At 41.7% G+C, this 19,518-nt stretch overlaps 2 protein-coding genes across 2 annotated transcripts; one reads left to right on the forward strand and one right to left on the reverse strand.

Annotated features, from left to right (window-relative positions):
* Nucleotides 1–5,085: 5,085 nt before the first annotated feature.
* LOC111592869 lies at nucleotides 5,086–12,942 on the forward strand. Its single transcript, XM_023305316.2, has 4 exons — nucleotides 5,086–5,594; nucleotides 5,733–6,033; nucleotides 11,206–11,291; nucleotides 11,388–12,942. Exons 1-4 carry the CDS (start codon nucleotides 5,447–5,449, stop codon nucleotides 12,254–12,256), a joined length of 1,404 nt encoding a protein of 467 aa, XP_023161084.2. The 5' UTR covers nucleotides 5,086–5,446; the 3' UTR covers nucleotides 12,257–12,942.
* A 1,952-nt stretch (nucleotides 12,943–14,894) lies between these two features.
* On the reverse strand, nucleotides 14,895–17,500 carry LOC111592866. The gene has a single exon (XM_023305311.2). It carries the CDS (start codon nucleotides 17,242–17,244, stop codon nucleotides 15,151–15,153), a length of 2,094 nt encoding a protein of 697 aa, XP_023161079.2. The 5' UTR covers nucleotides 17,245–17,500; the 3' UTR covers nucleotides 14,895–15,150.
* Nucleotides 17,501–19,518: the final 2,018 nt, after the last annotated feature.

Raw genomic sequence — 19,518 nt, forward strand, 5'->3', positions numbered from 1 at the left:
TTAAAGTTAAGCAAAGCTATTTGTTATATTATTTTAGTTCTTTCAGCGATTTTTGTTGTAGGTAAGCTGAGCTGAGTAATTAACGGCAAATGTAACTTGTACAGAGAGAGCGGGAGAGAGTGGGAGCACGGCTTGAGAGATAAGCAACATATGGTGTAGATACTTTAGAGCTCATTGTGGAAAATTCGTGGCAGGCCTGGAAGAAAGCAAGCGACTAGCTAGAAGCCAGCGGCCAGAGCCTTATACTATTATCAGCAGACACGGCCAATGGCCAGCAGCAGCAGCAGCAGCAGCGGCGGCGGCAACCGCAGTAACAACAACAAACAGCAACTTAAAGCAATTACAACAATCAACGTTCGCCGCACGATAAGCGATAGCTGCAACAACAATCCAAGTGTGTGTGTGTGTGTGTGTGTGTGCGTGTGTGTGTGTGGCTTACCCAAGTGCTGGCCCACAATGAACCGCGATTACAAACACAAAACCGAGGGCCCAGCTAACAACAACAACAATGGGCAATAAACGGATCTGAGAGCGAGGCAGAAACGCTTTTGATTGGTGACTGCCGCTGGGGTAAGCTAATGAATACAAGTATCTCATAGACACACACACATAGAGACTCATACATAAGTATGTGTGCGCATATGTAATGCTACTTAAGTGCCGGCTGCCAAAAGACTCTACTCATTTTGTTTATTAATTTAAAAATGCAACAGCCAGCGAAAACCATTGGCAACATATGCGAGGAAGAAGAAGAACAGCATCTATAACAACAACAATAAACATCAGCAACAACAGCCGTTGGCAACATTTGCTTGCAGAAAGACTTAGTCGAGTCCTAAGCTTAGCTCGCGGTTTGTGTCTTACCTAAGTTATTTATAGACACACATTTACTTTGCATTTGATTAATGCGTTAGTTATGTGACTTATACTCGCTTGCTGAACTCTTATATTTTCACTTATTTTTAGCTAAGCCGTGTTCCTACAAATGTCTTATATTGCGCTACTACGTACTATAACAGATATGAACTATGAACATAATGTTGCAAAAGCAACTGTATATAAGAAAATATGAGAATGAGTAGCAAGGAGCAATAGTAAAAGAAAGTCAGAGTCAGAGTTAGAGTAAGAGGAGTATATAAAGAGATCTGGCAAATGACATAAAATACATAAATTCTTCATCACAATCGTCTAGCCATTTCTAAGAAGTCAAGACTATTAGACAAATATATATATGTATATACATACACATATATGTATATAAATACATACATATATTGATAGAGCTAAGATTCTATTGCAAAAAAGTCTCAAGATATTTAAACGAAGGCAAATTTGGGTAAGTTAGACACCTACAAAAATAACTTATGCATATGTGCATATGCATACATACATACATTTACATGTGCGTTATGTACATCTCTGTTTTCGATATATCCCTCTATCGCGTTCTTCGAATACGCCGTTACGAATCGTCAGGCACATGGCCAATTTCGAAAGTGCGACGTTTCTGCGTTCGCTTTTTGGGTTCTTAACGATATGCGACAATTTCTGACCCCAAGAGACCAAAACGCGAGTACAGCACGAGCAAGAGGCAAGAAGCACGAGAGCATGAGAAAGCCGAAGGCAGCACTCGAAATCGAAACTGAAAACCAAGCCAAACGGCGGAGCAAAAGGCAAGCGAGCGAGCGAGCGAGATGGATAGAGCGTGAGGGAGGAAGGGAGGTAGAGCGGGTGAGAGAGAGGCGTCGCACACAGCTGCACGCATTACGCCACAAATTTATTTGGATTGGGGTTGGGTCAGAATTTAAATATTTCAGCGCCAACAACAAAAACAACGTCAACTGATTTTTCGCGTTTCGGGCTCGTTTTACTTGATCGCTCGAACGGCTCTTCTTCGATCGCTTGCTCGGTGCCCCAATCTATTTTGCCTATTTGTTGCCTGGTCTGCTTCTTCTTCTTCTGCTTCTTCCGCTGTTGCTTCATCACAAATAAAAAAATGTTGGTTGGAAATCATTTTCAACTTGGTCTTGAATTGTCACCCCCACCTCCGGCTCGCTCTTGACAAACACATTCCCCATTTATACATTTTTATTGCCTGATTGAGTTGACTTGGGTTGGGCTTGGCTTCAATGAGGGTTCGTTTTCGGGCTTATCGAGTCCATAGAACCGGGTAACAGTGCAAAGCAAAAACGGCAACAGTTACGATCGTTATGAACGGGCTCCCCTTCCACTGTCTAACTGCTGGCGCCCCTCCGCCTCTTCCTCTCTGTTCGCACCATCTTTGCCCTGCGCTCTACTCGGGTTCTGACCTGTGTCAATATTTATTGGCTTTATTTACAGCCAGAGCCGCTTTTGGTATTTGCATTGAATTCGTGATTAATTTGCCTGATAAGCAGCGAACCAAGTGTGAGAGCTCTGGGTATAGGTCTGGTATTTCCGATAGTACCTAATTGAACTACAAAAACATTTAATATCTAGTGGTATTAATTCACCATTTAATCACTTAGTTCGATCAGTTCTGGCCGTCTCCAGGGAACACACATTCACGTATTTTTCTCACTCAATACACGATAGATAAGATTTGTACTCCAAATTATTCCTTCCAATCTCGATTTCAATCTTTCTTTTGTTATTTGTATACATCACTCATCTTCTTTAGCACATTCTCTCTTTAGCAGCATAGGCTAATCTGCATACTCTTCATTACCATACCAAATTCATTATTCAAATTGATCCTCTCTTTACCCTCCCCTCCTCTACCCATCTGCAGCTGATCCTCTCTTACACACATTCGTTTAGTAAGCGCTTGGAACAATTCCAACAAACCGTTTTATGACTGCCCAATTAACGGCGCAAAGAGCACAAATACCAAAGAAATAATAATAAAATATAAGAGTACAAAAAAATCATCTCGCACATTCAAAAATTTAATCAGCAGTAGAAAACGAATTCCGCTTGCATGACTTTTAATTTGGCTTGAAAACAAATGCAGAAGAGAAGAGAGGCGCAGCGAAACAACGGAATCAAGAGGAAGCATGCAAAGGCTGCAACGGAAACGACGAACTCTATCTATCTCTCTCTCTCTCTCTGTCGTGCGGGTGAACGAGAGGGAAAGCTTTGGGCTTTACGGTTTTATGTGTGCGTTGTCTTCTTTTATTTTTGCCAGAATTGATCATCGCAACATTTGTGCGGGCACGTTGTTGTTGTTGCTTCTGCCCCTTGTGCCCTGTGTGTGGGGCAAGCCGAGGGCCAGAATATATACAGAATACATTAATTGACACTTGGCCGGAAATAGTTCATTAGGCATAAATTACATACAGACAAAAGCCATTCTCCTCCCTCTCACTCTCTCCCACACTCGCTAGATTTTTTTGCTAGATTTCAGCGGCTTAAATGACTGCACGGGAATTTTGTCGTTATCGCCGTTTCCAATGGGCAGCGTACAAAACGTTGCAAGACACAAATGTTGGGCATTAACATTAAATAAGACTCGAGATATGTTGACACACACACGCATACGCATGCGTATACAGTAAGTCCGCCTCTCTTCTGTTCATTATCTATGCCTGATCGCTCGCCCTTTCTCTTTCGCACTGTCGTTGGTTTCGTTAGGCTCAACATGTGTGCTCCAAATGTTGTTTGTAAGTTTTTACAAGAGCCTGGAACTACGAGACTGCGCGACAGCGGCTGCAAAACAAGGCAACAAAGCGCAGACGTAAAGTAAAACAGAAGCAAATGTAAAACACACAAAAACAAAAACACAAAGTGGGCATATTAATAAATTCAACTAAAACGCAATTGAACGCGACCTCAAGCACACAGGCACAGACGCAGCAGCAGACGCAGACGCCAACGCCGCTGTCGTCGTCACCACGAACCAAACTAAAGAGAACCATCATTAAGCGGGCTCAAATCGGCCGCGCTCCCCAACAGTTCCCTTCTCCTACAATCACTCACATACACATGCGCATAATATTTTACTTATTCCCCTCTTAGAAACTGCAGACAGTCGAATGCCGTGCAGCAACGAAATGGAAAATGAAATAAGTGCAACTATTGTCGAAGAGGGAGTGGAAAAGTGGGAGAGAGTGAGCAGCGGATCGAGCTACAAAGTAGCCGGATAATGAATGCAATCTGAAAAAGGCGGCATGGGCACATAAGAAAAATGCGCTACACTCATCAATATGTAATTAAATCTGCTCTAATTTGCATATATTCAAATTATTTACTCACCTACAATTCATAATATGAGTTTTAATCACATGTGAAGTGACAAAATATTTCTATATTTATTCACATTTATTTTTTATGTGTATGTGTATGCAAAGCTTTCTTTAAAACTTTACACATTAACTCAACGATGGCTCATAGCTCAAGTGTAGGGTATCGCGCCGAGAACAATTTGCCCATCTCCAACAATAACAGCACGAAGTAGAATCGACGACGGCTACTGAAAAACGTCAGCGATGCAAACGCGTCAACGGATTTTTGTGTTACACATAATTTGAGTTCTTGATTTGCTTCTGTGTGTGCGTGTGTGTATGTGTTAGTGACGTTGTCGTCTCAGTCGCTCTGCTTTTTTGCGTTCATTCTTTTGCTCGCTTTTACTTTCTGTTGTTGCAATTAAACGGCGTTTTTCCGTCTGAACGCCAGTAAGACGTAAGAGAGAGAGCGAGAGCCGAAGTGAGCCGAGCCAACGGCCTGGACTGCTCTTTGAGCTCAATGCGCGCATCGTGCGCTATCGTTCGTGGCGGCGACGCCGGCGCAGGCGTCGATAACGGTAATGCCGCCGCGCACACACGTTGTGTATTGGCCCAGGCAGAGACGAAGAGCACAATTGACTGAGAGAGAGAGAGGCAAAGTGCGCGCATGTTGAGCGCGCGTGATTTTGTGGCTCTTTCGCCTGCGCCTGGGTCTTTACTTGTGGCTCGCGTATGTATGATTGTGTGCGTGTGTGTGAGTCGTGTTTGTGTTTTTATACCCTTGCGCCGAGTATTCGAATTTTATGACGAAGGTTGGCAATAGCGTCGACCTCACTCAAACGCAGTTTGTATAGTAAAGCTACTCAGAGTATTTAGTGTGCTGCATGCGAAAGTGTGCGCTTCTTGTATGTTTTGGCTTCGCATCGAAAATGCGGGCTTGCTGCTAGCAGCGCTGCTGACGTCGTCGCCGTTGTCGTTGTCGTTGTTGTCGCGGCCGTCACAGCTCGCGGTGGTTGTTATTTTTTTGGTTTTGGTTTTTAGTTGCTGTTTAAACTTGGTCGTGAGAGGGTAGCAGCCCCCGTCGTCATCCATTGCCACCCAAACGATCGCGCGCTGGCAAAAAGCAACAGTAAAGTGAATGTGATAAGTGAACTTTGGGTCAAGTGAACAAAGTGAACCTGGTTGACGCGCTGGCCAACAACAACAAAAACAACATTAATCTACAAATACTTCAACAAATTTTAATGGCGCCCACTGCCGTCGCCTCATCGGGCTCCTCACCCACCACAACGAATTCGCTGCAGGACATGAGCGCAGCCGCCGCGGCCATAGCTCTGGACATGAAGCCCAAAGTCGAATTGGCCGTGGTGCCTGCTCAAAAGATTAAAAAATGTGCGTACGAACCCAACCCCAGCCCCGATTATAATGTGATTTCCCTCAAACAACAACAATAATAATAATAATAATAATAATAATAATAATAATAATAATAATAACAACAACAACTGTTTATTTCCATTGTCTTTCCAGTGGTGCGCCGTAATGCCTCCGACAAGCTAAAGCTCATCCAAATGGTGCACGACAATCCCATATTGTGGGACTCCCGCCTGCCCAACTTCAAGGGCGCCGAGGAGGAGAAGAACCGGGCCTGGGAGCACATTGGCCGAGAATTCAATGCGCCTGGTCGACGCGTTGCACGCGCCTTCAAGTCCCTGCGCGAATCGTATCGCCGAGAATTGGCTCACGTCAAATTGATGGGCAACGGCTTCAAGCCAAAGTGGAGCCTGTACGAGGCCATGGATTTCCTCAGAGATGTCATCAGAGAAAGAAAGTGAGTACGAATCGCAAGCGAACAAGAAAATCAAAACAAAAACTCGTAACAACCCTTAGCAAATATAAAAAGCAATAATTAGGCTGGACCCAAAACATTTAGCATGCACTTGTTGAACCAAAAATAAATATATAAATTCATGTGATTATTAAGTTATTAAATTGGCATTAAATACATACCAAATAAGGTTTTATATATAATGATTAAGTATTTATTTTTTGGTTCAGCCTAATATAATTAAGCTTGCACTTTCTATAAGCACATTTATTTATGTTGTAAGGTTCAGCCTAATTGAATTTAGCTTTGCATTTCCCTATCATAGGTAGGTGTGTACATATATAAATAACCTAGAAACTACTGGAAAGCCTTGTTCGCAATATATTGTTATGGTCAGGCTTATCGGATGGCTCGGCTTACACCCACCTGAATTTGGTCACTTTGCAATCATTGAATCCAATCATGCTTTCCATTGTCTGCCCTTTGACTAATATTACAAGTGAAGTCGCTGCGATAAGCGATTGTTATACACTGTTATACACGCACTGGACTCAGACAGAAACAGAAGCATGTGTGCGTGCGTGTGTGTGTGAGGTGTGGTGGGGGCAAAGACCAGCCTCATAGTATGAATAACGGTTCTTACTTTTGTTAGCTTTTGGTTTTGGTTTTGCTAGCAAAATTATAAATTGAATTCAAACCTCAACTTCAGATTAGCTACTGTCATATGGGCTTGATTCACGATCAACTTGGACTACGGCCGTGCAATATTTATTACAGAATTTCCAGTGTTTTTCTTCTGCGTTGCGTTTTGCTGTCTTCTGCATTTCTGTTTACGCTTCTGCGTTGCAGTGCAAAGAGCAAAAACTTAGATTCTAGCCAAAGCCTTTGCCACGTTTCAGCGGATGACTCAATCGATCTTGTTTGAAATTGAAATGATGGCGCATATTCTTATTGTAGACGTAATATATATATGCATACATATACATACATATGTAGCTGTTTATAAATGTATTTACAATACATATAAGGTACTTATTTGTTGCTCAGTGAAGTGAAACATGGCATAAGGCGATTCAGTTTGTGGGTTCAGCGCAGGGAGCGAGCTCTTCATGCTGCTAATTCTTGGAAAGCTGACTTCCACTGGATTAGTGGGCCAGTTGAATAAAAAGTTAGAAATAATTATTGAGTTATGATTCACACAGTTTAGATAGTGTGTAACTACTTGGATTCCCACCCATTTCCAGCAGCTGGACTGACAAACTGAAAGCCTTACAGATTATTATTTTGTTAATTCTTATCAGAAAATAATTTCACTCTTATATTTCTATACGATGAGTCATATAATATAAGAGTCGCTTGAACAAGAAATTCTATTTATAACAATTTGATTGGTAGTTTCTTTGGGTTTTATAGATCACATATTAGATAATATTTAAAATTGAAATTATATTAATATCGAAAAGTGAAAAATTGGTTTCAAAACTTTCGTTTTATTTTATTTTTGAGAGTCCTTTTTCGTATCATTTTTTATCTCTGTTTCATTGCTCTGCCATTTGCATGACGAGCAAAGCGAGAACCAGACAAATCTCAGCTAAGCCTCTGTAAAAACATCTGCCCAATACACACTCACACACATGCACGCACACTTGCATATGCAAATATGCTGGAAAAAAACTCGAAAAATGTTGGACGGAAAAAAGCAATTCGAACAAAGAAATGACCAGGCTCTGGGCTTCTGATTCTGCGGCTCATGTGGAGCAAACAGCCAATTCGCCGTGCCCCTCTCGCAGCACTTCGCTCTATGAGTAGATTGGTATGTGTGTGTGTGTGTTGTACTTTATGTACATATATTTATATGAAATAAGGCCATTTCCTTTCAATTGACTGTACCCACATCGGCAGCAGCAACCAGAGCTGAGGCAACACAGTCGGCGGCCCCGGGTCCACACATGCCCGCACACACACACATAGACTCACACACACACACACACACATACTTATTTAAATTTTTATTATTTTGAGCTGATAACAGACAACGGAACGGAACGGGCCGGGCCCGGGACCGTGGCTTGAGCCATAAAAACAGATCTTGTCCAGAGCGAAAATTATACAACGCTATTGTTGTTGTTGTCGTAGCTATTATTGCTGCTGTTGTTGTCGTCGTCGGCTTCGCCATCGCCACTTGAACCAAAAACAAAATCGAGGGAAGCTGCAAAAACCAACAAAACGCTTTAGCCTTAGCTGCTGCTGCTGCTGGTGGTGGCAGAGCGAGCGAGTGAACGAGCGAACCAAACGAACACGAGTGCAGCGTGAACGGCACAGAGCGAGCGCGAATGAGCGCGCTAGAGAGAGTGATAAATTAACGCAATGAGAGGGCAGCAAATATGAAAATGACAATCAGCAGCAGACGGGGACAAAACGAACGCGCGATGAGCGATTGCGGCGAGTGGACCAAGTTTAGAAAGAAGCGTAGATTACAAATTTTTGCTCGACATGCAGTATGAGCGAGAGAATATGAGAGAAAGAGAGAGCGTGCGACAATGTGAGTGATTGCCGCTATAAGTGTGCGTGTGTGTGTTTGGCTGAGCAATTGAAGCGACGCAGCCAAACGGACCAGGGTTAAAAATAAATACGCGAACCGACCAGCCGCCAACGGGGTTGGTCGCCAACACAGATGACCAGGGTCTGCTACGCTCTCTTTTATGCTCTTTCTCTCGCGCTCTCTGTCTGGTTGTGTTCGGTTCTGTGTCACGCTTATGATTTAATAAGCAAATGAGCTGCAAAATTGATGAAATTATTGTCGGGCCAAGCCGAGCCGTTCGCCCTAGCCCCACCAACTTACCACACCCCAAGCTCTGCGTTCCAGCCGAGCCGAATTGCTTGACCAACCGCGCCCCATAATCATAAAAAAGAATCTCAGCTGGGAGCTGGCAGCTGAACCAAAAAAAAAAAGAATATGCGTCACTTGAGGCCCCACCAAAATACTGGGCGTATACCCAATTTGCGCAACAAAACTCTGTCGCATGCAACGCGAATGTTATTAAAATATTTACAGCGATTAAGCAATTGACAACTAAATATTTGAGTTGAAATTTGTTATCGTTGAGCGAAGCTTGCAAAATATATGATCTTAATGGGGATTGCCTCATTGATCAATCCCCAACTATATATAAGAGAGAGTGCAACTATCTTAGCTGATCATTCCTGTTTTCGATCTAATTTCTGATCATAGAATCGTTCAAATATGCTATAATTCCTTGAAGCACATATCATAATATTAACCACAAAACTTGACTTGACTTGAAGTCTTGTCAATCGCTTTGGCTTATCAAGGCAAGTCAGCACAGCCAAGAGCGGAAACTTGACCATTAGTCAGTCGTTAGCGCTGATAAACGTACGAAATGGGGAAAAGAAAAATCGGAATTCCTCATAATGAGCTACGCAATTAAATAGAAATGCAAACTGTCCATCCATTTGGTTTAGGCTGGGCCTATGTTTGGGTTCTGGGCCCTGGCGGAAGCAAACATTGATAAGACTTGGGAAATGGACGAAAATAAACATAGAGCACCAAATGAAGGAGAACCGCAGAAACCACAAGCAAATAGCAAATAGCAAACAGCCAGCGCTTCGGCTCTGGAACATGTGAAAATGCATTTGGCCCTGATTATGTGGAAAATGTGAAAAATGTGAAAAATGTTGAAGCGGGGAAAGTGGAAAGATGCGAAGATGGAAAATGTGTGCGCATGGCTCTGCCGCATATCATTTTACAGTTCCAATTGTAAACTACCTGCCCCGGAGGCCCTGACAGCAAAAGGAGCCCCGTCCTGGCAACTGGGCCCAAGCCTTGGCCCAACAGCAACATTTTCCCTCTTGCCGCGCCTTGCCTCGTCTCGGCTTGGTCTAAAAATAGCCACGTCTCGCTGCATTTGAGGCATTCAGGCAGCTGTGGAAAATGCGCCTGAAATTTGAGTAGCACAAGAAACCAGCCCCGAAGACTAAAACCAAAACCAAAACCGGAGCCAGAACTAGAACCGAACCCAAACCCAAAGCCAAATCAAAATCCGAATATAGCGAAAAACATCACGAGTTTTTGGGTAGTTTCCAGTTTTGTTGCTTTCTTTTATTTTATTTTATTTTATTTTTTGGGTTTGTTAGAGCACGTTCCTATGTAATTGTGTCGCTTTGGGGTTGTTTGGCGTTGAGCTCCATTGTGGAGATATTTATAGACATTGTTTCCATGTAAAGTCAGGCAGGAGGATAGAGGGGAGAAATGACAATATGATATAAATTATGTAGATCGACGAGAGATCAAACAAGCCCTTATATATGCTTGTTTGATCTCTCGTCGATCTACATAATTTATATCATATTGTCATTTCTCCCCTCTATCCTCCTATATATATATATCCTATATATATATATATATAAGTATAAGTATAAAAATAAGTATAAGTATAAGTATAAGTATAAGTATAAGTATAAGTATAAGTATAAGTATAAGTATAAGTATAAGTATAAGTATAAGTATAAGTATAAGTATAAGTATAAGTATAAGTATAAGTATAAGTATAAGTATAGGTATAGTATAAGTATAAGTATAAGTATAAGTATAAGTATATAAGTATACGTATCCGTCTCCGTCTACGTCTCCGTCTCACATAAGTATAAGTATAAGTATAAGTATAAGTATAAGTATAAGATAAGTATAAGTATAAGTATAAGTATAAGTATAAGTATAAGTATAAGTATAAGTATAAGTATAAGTATAAGTATAAGTATAAGTATAAGTATAAGTATAAGTATAAGTATAAGTATAAGTATAAGTATAAGTATAAGTATAAGTATAAGTATAAGTATAAGTATAAGTATACGTATAAGTATAAGTATAAGTATACGTATAAGTATAAGTATAAGTATAAGTATAAGTATAAGATAAGTATAAGTATAAGTATAAGTATAAGTATAAGTATAAGTATAAGTATAAGTATAAGTATAAGTATAAGTATAAGTATAAGTATAAGTATAAGTATAAGTATAAGTATAAAGTAATATTTACTATAAGCTCAAGTGTTAATACTTCACTTTGTCTTTCTCTCTTAACCCGAGCTCTCCTTACTACAACTCCTGCAATTACATCTTATTTAAGTCCACCTCTTTCTTCTTCTCTCTTTGCAGGGGCGCTTCACATGCTGGCGACCTCAGCCTGAGTGCATTTGCTCATCACTTGCATAACAATAACAACAACAACAACAACAACAATAGCAATAACAACAATAACAGTAATAGCAACAACAACAATAGCCACAGCAGCAACAACAACAACAACAATCACAGCATGTTGAGTGCAAGCAAAGCAGCAGCAGCAGCCGCAGCCGCTGCTGCCGGCTTGAAGCTGAGCTCATCCTTCAACGACTCTTCGAGCGCAGTGCTGAATCTGTCAAAGTGCTCGGCGCTGAACATGAGCGGTGACGATTACTACTACGATTACAATGTGAAGTCCGAGCTGGATTTGTCGGCGGGTGGCGGCAGCGCTGGCAATGCGGGCAGCAGCAGCAGCAGCAGCGGCGGCAGCAGTGGTGGCAGCGCTGGCCTCGGCCTGGGCTTGCCCTTGGCGTTGCCGCTGCTGCCGATGCCCGCCCATCAGCAGGCATTGGCGCAGGCGCAGGCGCAGGCGTTGCACAATGATAGCCGCGTTAGCTCCACACGCAACGACAGCGGCGCTGCGCAGCCGAATCATCATCAGAGCTTCGACGACTTGGACGCCAGTTCGCTGCGTAGCGGCGATGAGGATGCCGGCAATGCCTCCGATGAGGTGGAGGAGCTGGAGGCCATCGATGCCGACTTTCCCTATCCCATTATACTCGACTCGAATTCGCCGCGCAGCATCAATGGCGGCGGCGAAGTCGGCCAGACGCCCAGCATTGGCCGCAAGCGCCGTCGCAACGGCGAAACGGACGATCTGGAGGATGGCGATATGGAGGGCGATGATTATGAGGATCAAATGCTGCAGCAGCATCGCCATTTGCGGCAGCAACAGAATGTTGCAGCTGTGGCCGGTGGCTTGGAGCTGCCGCCGCCGCAAACGGTGCGCGAAGTGCTAAACTCCAAGTTCTGTGGCTTCATCTCGGCCAAGCTGAACAGCATGGAGGACTCCGAGGCGGATAATCTGATGAATCGCATACTCCTACTGGTCGTGCAAATGCAACAGTGCGAGACAGCCAAATAGGCGTCGCACTATGGGGCATGGAATCGGGTACCGGGAATCGGGTTGGGGTTATTTCTAGTTTATAGTCCTAGCAGAGTAGTGGAGGAGAGGAATGAGCTCATTATGGATTAATGCAGCTGCTCAAAGCAAAATGTTTTCTTGCCCTTTACCAAAATATTTCACAAATATTACTTTCGTCTCTCAATATGCCATAAATCAAGCCAAAATTGTGCCATGCCAAAAAGGAAACCCAACGGAAGACTTCTTTAAAGCTATATCCAAAAAAAGAAAAGGAAAACAAAGAAAGAAATATGCAAATATATATAAAACTCAATGAAAAGACACAAGACACAAAGACAAAGATAGTTAGCCATATATGAGATTTAGTTTATTATAAACGTTAATTTAGTTCTAAGTGGATCCATCTATATATATGTCTATATATATGATATAACTAAAACTGTTTCAGTTTAATTTCTAGCTCTCTGCAACATTTTTGTTCTAGTTCTATAAACATTATTTTAGCCAACATCTCATCACACGTTATCGTCTAGTTTCTCTTCTTCTTGAAGATAGTTCTTAACTCAAATCATGAAGAGTACAAAAAACTTTTGAAATCTTGCCAATGCGCACAGAATCTGCAGCATTGTGATCGTCTCTAAGTTCTACATCAAGTGGCAAATACATATTAAATATATTATTTCATATTACATTTATTATAAAAAAACTATGCTTAGCTGCTTAATAAAAAATATTTTCTTAAAAAACAAAAACATGCAAAGCGATGTAAATATTTATATACTGAATGAAAAGTTAAATAAAATATGCATATTACAAAAAATTATCAAAAATTGTTATAAATATTTTAGTGTATGCGAGGGTAGCTTGAAAAATTATAATAAAATATATATTAGCATTTTTTTTATATATATTTATATCTGAATATATTTATAAGTTTTATAAAATGAATAGTTTCTCAAGTATTTGAACTTAGATATTTTTAAAAATAATTTATTATATTTTTAGCACTTTATTTAACTTTTATTAACTTTTATTTATTTTTAAACTATTTTTTTAGCTTTATTTTGAGAGCTTAAAAATAGTTTAAATATAAATAAAAGAAGTTAAACAAATCGTAATATATAAAAAATATGCGCCCTTAAAATATATTTTTAAATTTAAAAGAAAAAGAAAAATTTGATAGATTTTTCAAATATTGCAACTTTTTAATATTTAAAATTAAAATTTTTTTGTATATAAAATAACGTTTTTTTGGCTTTTATTATACCTGCTCTTACAGCTCTTTTTAATATTTGATATTTGTTTAATATTAGTCTCTATAGGAAATTATTTCTATTTTTTTAGAATTATTTAGAATTGAATTTGTTTTAATTTTTTTGAACAATTCTTTCTGTTTAATCAGAGAGATTAGATTTGTTATAAATAAAATTTTTATAGCTCTATAAATAAAACTTAGCTTAAGAACTATTAAGAGCTATTAAAGTCAGAATATTTTATGTATGATAAATACTTATTATCCTTTTTTTAATATATATTCCATTTATTCTGCCTATTTTTAATGCACTTCTAGAATATCTATGTTATCTATAATGTGTGATATTTTATATATTTTTCTGTTAAATCTGCTTTTGTATCTTAAGATCTTATCGTACAACTCTTACATTATAATGTATATATTCATCCATTAGGTCTACCTACTTCATATATGCTCTCTCTCTCTCTCTCTAACTCATCTTTCTCTTTCTCAAATCATGTCCAATACTTCCCTTCTCAATCATATAGCCATCTATCTTATCGCTCCAAGTGCTGTGCCATCTTCACACAACAATTTGTGTTTATCTGAAAATATCATTAAACAAGCCAGACCATTAGCATATCTCACACATGTGTAGCGGCGCTTGAATGGTTTGTGCCATGGCAAACTCACACATTTGGCCAGATGTCAGGCAGAAAGACAGCGAGCGAGAGAGAGGAAGACCCGCAGGACAGGACCTGGTACGGAAGGCGTCATAAAAACCAGTCGACAAATGAGACAAAAGATAAGCCCAGCAGCGCATGCGCCATGGGACAGGCGAGGCGAGGGGGCAGCCAGATGTGGGTATGATATAGACCAACTTAGAAAGAGGCCCTCAGCGAGACAGGGCTGGCTCGCTGATGAATGAAGCGGATGGGAAAGCGGCGAGAACAATGCGACTGCTGCTTGGCTGCTGCCAAGATGAGAAAACAACCCTCGATGCCAGGTCGACACGATCTGGCCCTTTAGACGGTACGCTCTGCTACCTAACAGACAGGCAGACAGACTGCAAAAAATAGCTGCGATGTGCGCGGAAAATTGCCAAAAACTGGTTTCATTCAGCATCAGCTTATTGTGTGTTAGCCTTGGTCGAGAGCGCCGCTTAGGGGATGCTGCTCAGCGGGTTCAATGACCATGGCCAGCAGCATCGCAGGGTAGAGCTCAATGGTACAGCTTACAGGGTTTTTCGAGTCAATCAAATGTTTGCTCTCGTCACAGATTTGCTGTACTTGGAAATCATTTGAACAGAAAGTTGAGAAACTATTGAGAAATTATTGAACATGGCTAAGGTCTTTAATATATAGAAAACAGTTAGAGGGTCGAGCTGTGCCCTAACTCAAACTCTTTACCAATTTAAATAATGTAATTTTATTGTTCATAGCAAACGCACACCTCACATACTATGCTACTTCATATACTAAGCTCTACAACCCTTCAAAAAATATATATATCACTTGGGAAGCCGTTGGTATAGCCCTAAACTATGCTAAAACATTGTCAAAGTCAGTTAAGCAGCTGCTGAGCTTTGAGAGTGTTTTAAAATAACTTAGGATTATCCTTCCAATCTTGGTGCTTCCGCCCTCCCTAACAACTTTGGAGCTCAAGCCTTGGCCTTATCATCATCAGCTTTCTTGGGCTTACTGATTTCTGCCTTTGCCTTCGACTTTGATTTGTCGCGTCCTTTCTTTTGAGTATTCGGATCCTCCAGTTGTGTACGCAGCCTGGAGCAGATGAGCTGACAGAAGCGACGTCCGAAGGAAGTGCGTTGAACGGAACCGTATTTGCTGCAAGTACTTGGATAGACCGGATAGCAAGGCTTACAGCAGTCAGGTGGCACGTTCACGCAGACCTGAGCTTGCGGCTTGCTGCATGGGGTAAACATCTGCGCAATCGACTGGCTCTTCGTGCTTGTGCTGCTCTGCTGCTTAGTCAACTTGGATTTGCCAATCGATTTGCCCTCGCCTTTGTTGTCCTTAGTCTCCGCTGTTGGAGTGTGGCATGAGTCGGTTTCTTGTGTGTGGCATCCGCAAGCCGAGCTGGTGCCGCGCAGCGCAGTCGTTGGCCTTGGCGCATGTGCACTCAGGTCCATGGCATCAACGGAATACTCGATGCGTAGGTTGGGTTCACTCTTGAACTTGCATTTGACCTGCTTCCAGCTGCTGCCATCGGCGGGCTTTGATTTGAGGCAGGATTTTCGTGTGCAGACGCCTGCGTCCGGCGAGAGCTTCTGAATGTCCTGATAGGCGTGACACGATTTGGTGGCACGCATATTGGATGTGTTCCTCGAACTAGTTCTTGGCGTATTCGGAGCTAAGCCGAATGATTTGCCGCGCTGATGGGGCGGATTGTTGAGGCCTTGCAATCTAGAGCACTGCGGACTAGTTCTAGTCGAGTCTCGAGCTCTAGCTTGCTGGCCCGTCGCGCAAGAACACATTCGCGACGATTCCTTAGCTCTAGAGGAGCTTCTCCTCTTCACCTCCAGTTGACTGAGCGAGCTTTGGGCATTATTGCGACTGCCCTTTCTGCCAGTCTCGCTCTTGGAGGCCTGCAGCGGGTAGCTTCGTGGACTGTCGCCAGGTCTGTGGCTCGATCTATTCGATTCTATGCGATGGTTCGAGTGCAGTTTGTCGAGGGCCGCAACTTGTTGCAGGGTCATGTGATGTATTTTGGGCTCCAGTTCATTGAAAATTTTGGAGATGAGAGGGCTCGCCAGACGTCTCTCGGTCTTGTTTTTAATTTCCTGTCTCTCATGGGATGTCGACTTGGTTAGATTGTGGCGTGCCGATGTATGGGACTTCCAAGGCTGTTGGGCAAAGGGGCTGCGCTGAGTTAAACCTCTCGAGTTACTTTTGCTAGACTTATCCGGTTCACTCCTTTGCTTATAGCTGGAAGTTGTGGGACTCTTAACAGGCGATTTACTGCGCTTAGAACTCTTCGGCTCAATCGGTGGAGTTTTGGGTGGCGATTTACTTTCCATGCGCTTCTCTTTCTTCTTTTTAGTACGTTTCTTTTTCACATCCTCTTTTGCGTAGGTCTCGTCGACGTCAACGTAATCATCGTGATTCCAGATCTCCGAGAGGTAGCCACACCTGCATGCCACCGCAGAGGCCCGCTCCCTGCACACGATACAGCAGCAATGCTTGTCATGCAACTGGGCATTCGAAGCGCATGAGATTTGGTCCCAGTCCTCCGACTCGGATGGCCAATATTCGCTCGTCTCGTAGCTGCTTAAGTACTCCATGCAGAAGCAGGTGTCCGCGACCTCGGCCAAGTTCTTGAGTCGACTCCTCAGCTCGGCAATGATGTTGCGCTGCTTGAGACGCACGTTGCCCAGCCTGTGCGCATCGTTCAGCAGACTGGGCAGCTCGTTGTTCTGCTCGTTGTCATCGATGCCCTGGCAGATGACACGCTCCAGCTCGTGCAGCAGGCACAGGCGCTCCTGGCCCGTCGACGTGGCGATTTGCCGCAAGCGAAACTGAATCTTGGCATAGTGCGAGGTTAAGGAGAAGAGCGAATCCTGCAGATCCTGCACATCGTTTTCCAGCTCACACTCGTACTCCGTTAGCTTGCGGCTCATTAGCTGGCCATCGCTGTTGAGCCAGGTGTAGCTGCGCTGCAGCCCACAGACTTCCACATACTCAGTTTCCGTTAGTGCCTCAACTGATCGCGTCGGCTTCTGCCAACAACATTTCATTGTTTACGTATGAGTTTTTCGGGGTTTTCAGTATTTCGGTAGTTGCTTTTTGTGCTGGGTTTGTATTTTATCTCCATTTAGCATAGAAATTTTGATAGGAACCGAAAAATCACGAATGCCAAAACTGGAAAACACTTTCAGGTCCCACATAAAGTGAGCCTTGCCTCAAGCTGTAAAAACTATTCTGAATCAACTATTCACAATCGATTTGCCACACCTCGTAGCCCAGTCGCAAGAGGCACAGCAAGTTGAGACATGCTATGAAGACAAACGACTGCATTAGAGTATCCATGTTTTGCTGTATCCTTTTCTTTTTTAAGTCTAGGAAAACTTCGTCGATTGCTCAAAATAACAAAATAAAATTTCAAATGAAGTTTTAGGGGAAAACGATGAAATTATATAGGAAGTCTCCAGTCGATAATGGAAAGCTACATTGGTATTCCTCTCAAGACTTCAGAGATCCATAATGCATATCTGTCTTAATGAATTGATTTTCATGAGATTTTCATTAGATTTTCATTAGATTTTCATTAGATTTTTGTAAGTTTTTAAGATCTTCAGCAGACCTTCATTACACCTTCATTAGTTCTTTAGACTTTTATTAGAGCTTCATTAGACTTTCATTAGACTTTATTATATCTTTATTAGGCTTTCATTACACATTCATTAGACCTCCATTACACCTTCATTAGTCCTTTATTAGACCTTCATTAGTTCTTTAGACTTTATTAGATCTTCATAAGACTTTCATTACACATTCATTAGACCTTCATTAGACCTTCATTAGACCTTAATTAGATCTTCATTAGATCTTCATAAGATCTCCATTAGGCTTTCATTAAACCTTCATTACATCTTCTTACACTTTCATTAGACCTTCATCACAGCTTTTGTATCTTACAGATACTTTAGTGGCGGTTAGCTACTAGTGTCACTAGCAGATACTCTATCTTTATCTGTGTCAGATACTTTGGCATCTTAGAAAAGACAAAGAACTGTTTGTTTCCATTATGCCAAGTCCAATCTAAGCCAATATATCTAAACTAAACTGCATATTGCGGCGTTCTATCTTATAGATACTTTTGTATATCTTTGATTGCTTCTGTATCTCAAAGATGCTTCTAGATTCAATAGCTTTTCAGATACTTTTCTGTTGTGTCTAAACTTTTCACATGATTGACAATTTTCATTTTGTATCTCACAGCCTTTGTAGCTTAACTTGTATCTCAGAGATACTTTTATGCTGTTGCTTAGATACATTTGTATTTCAACTAAAACTTTACTATTTTTTATCACTTAACTTCTATAAATATCCAAACTAAGTTGCTAAGATGTATTTGTATCTGTAAGATACTTTTGCATTATCTTGCAGCTAAAAGTTGCAATTTCGATTTAATATTAAGGAAAAATTCGTATCTTAAAGATACATTTTAATTATAACTCATATAGCTCAGAGATACTTTAAAGTTCTGCTTGCTTTCTACCTGCCAATCACTCATTCTGAAAGTATCTACAAGATACAAATCTCATCTTACAGATACTCGTGCACGTTTGCTATCCACAAAGATACTTTTCTATCTTTTACATGTCAGATGCACTGTTCTGGCTTATCTCTGTTGCCTTATGCTGCCATATGCTTATCTTTCGCTTCTCCCTCCTTGAGCGTCTCAATTTCTCGACAATTATTCAAATTATTCACTTCGATAATTAGCTCTGAGCCAAGTAATTATGGGGTTCGTTTCTTTATGCTTTTCACTAATTAGTTTCCTTGCATTTCTTATTAGCTGTCAGGTGTGTTGTCTGCTGGTTCTGCTCTGCAGCTACTGTTGCAAGTGCCCCAGTTTCAGCCCAGCTCCTCTGTTGCACATGCAACACAATGCGCCACGAAATGTGCAACAAGCTGAAAAATTGGCAGTTGTAATCAATGCCCGGTCCATCGGGCATACCCAGCCACGCCCGCGGCCATCGCCGCCCGCCATTTCACACGAGTCGCTGGGCGCCAATGCAGAACGCACTAAACAAATTTCATGTATCCAAAAGATTTAGTCATGTTGCAAGCAATTGATTTGGGGCCAGCCAAATTGCCAGCTCCATGCGCGAGCTGTAAGAGAGAGCGAGATAGGGGAGAGGGGAGATGGGGAGGGACGCCCCGAGTTGGAATGGAACAAAAAGGCCACGCGCGCCCTTTGTAAGCGGATAAACATGAAAGCTATATGCGAAATTTTTCGGCCGAATGTGGTTAGAGTTGGGAGAGCGGGTGAGGCGAAATGGAAA

The sequence above is a fragment of the Drosophila hydei genome, unplaced genomic scaffold (genome assembly GCF_003285905.1).
Source record: "Drosophila hydei strain 15085-1641.00,03,60 unplaced genomic scaffold, DhydRS2 tig00000001-arrow-pilon, whole genome shotgun sequence".
NCBI lineage: Eukaryota > Metazoa > Arthropoda > Insecta > Diptera > Drosophilidae > Drosophila > Drosophila hydei.

Coding starts and splice junctions, on each gene's coding strand:
- LOC111592869 (XM_023305316.2), top strand. CDS start 5,447: ATGGCGCCCACTGCCGTCGCCTCATCGGGCTCCTCACCCACCACAACG. Junction 6,034..11,205: donor GATGTCATCAGAGAAAGAAA/GTGAGTACGAAT, acceptor CTCTCTTTGCAG/GGGCGCTTCACATGCTGGCG. Junction 11,292..11,387: donor CAACAACAACAACAACAATA/GCAATAACAACA, acceptor CAAGCAAAGCAG/CAGCAGCAGCCGCAGCCGCT.
- LOC111592866 (XM_023305311.2), bottom strand. CDS start 17,244: ATGAAATGTTGTTGGCAGAAGCCGACGCGATCAGTTGAGGCACTAACG.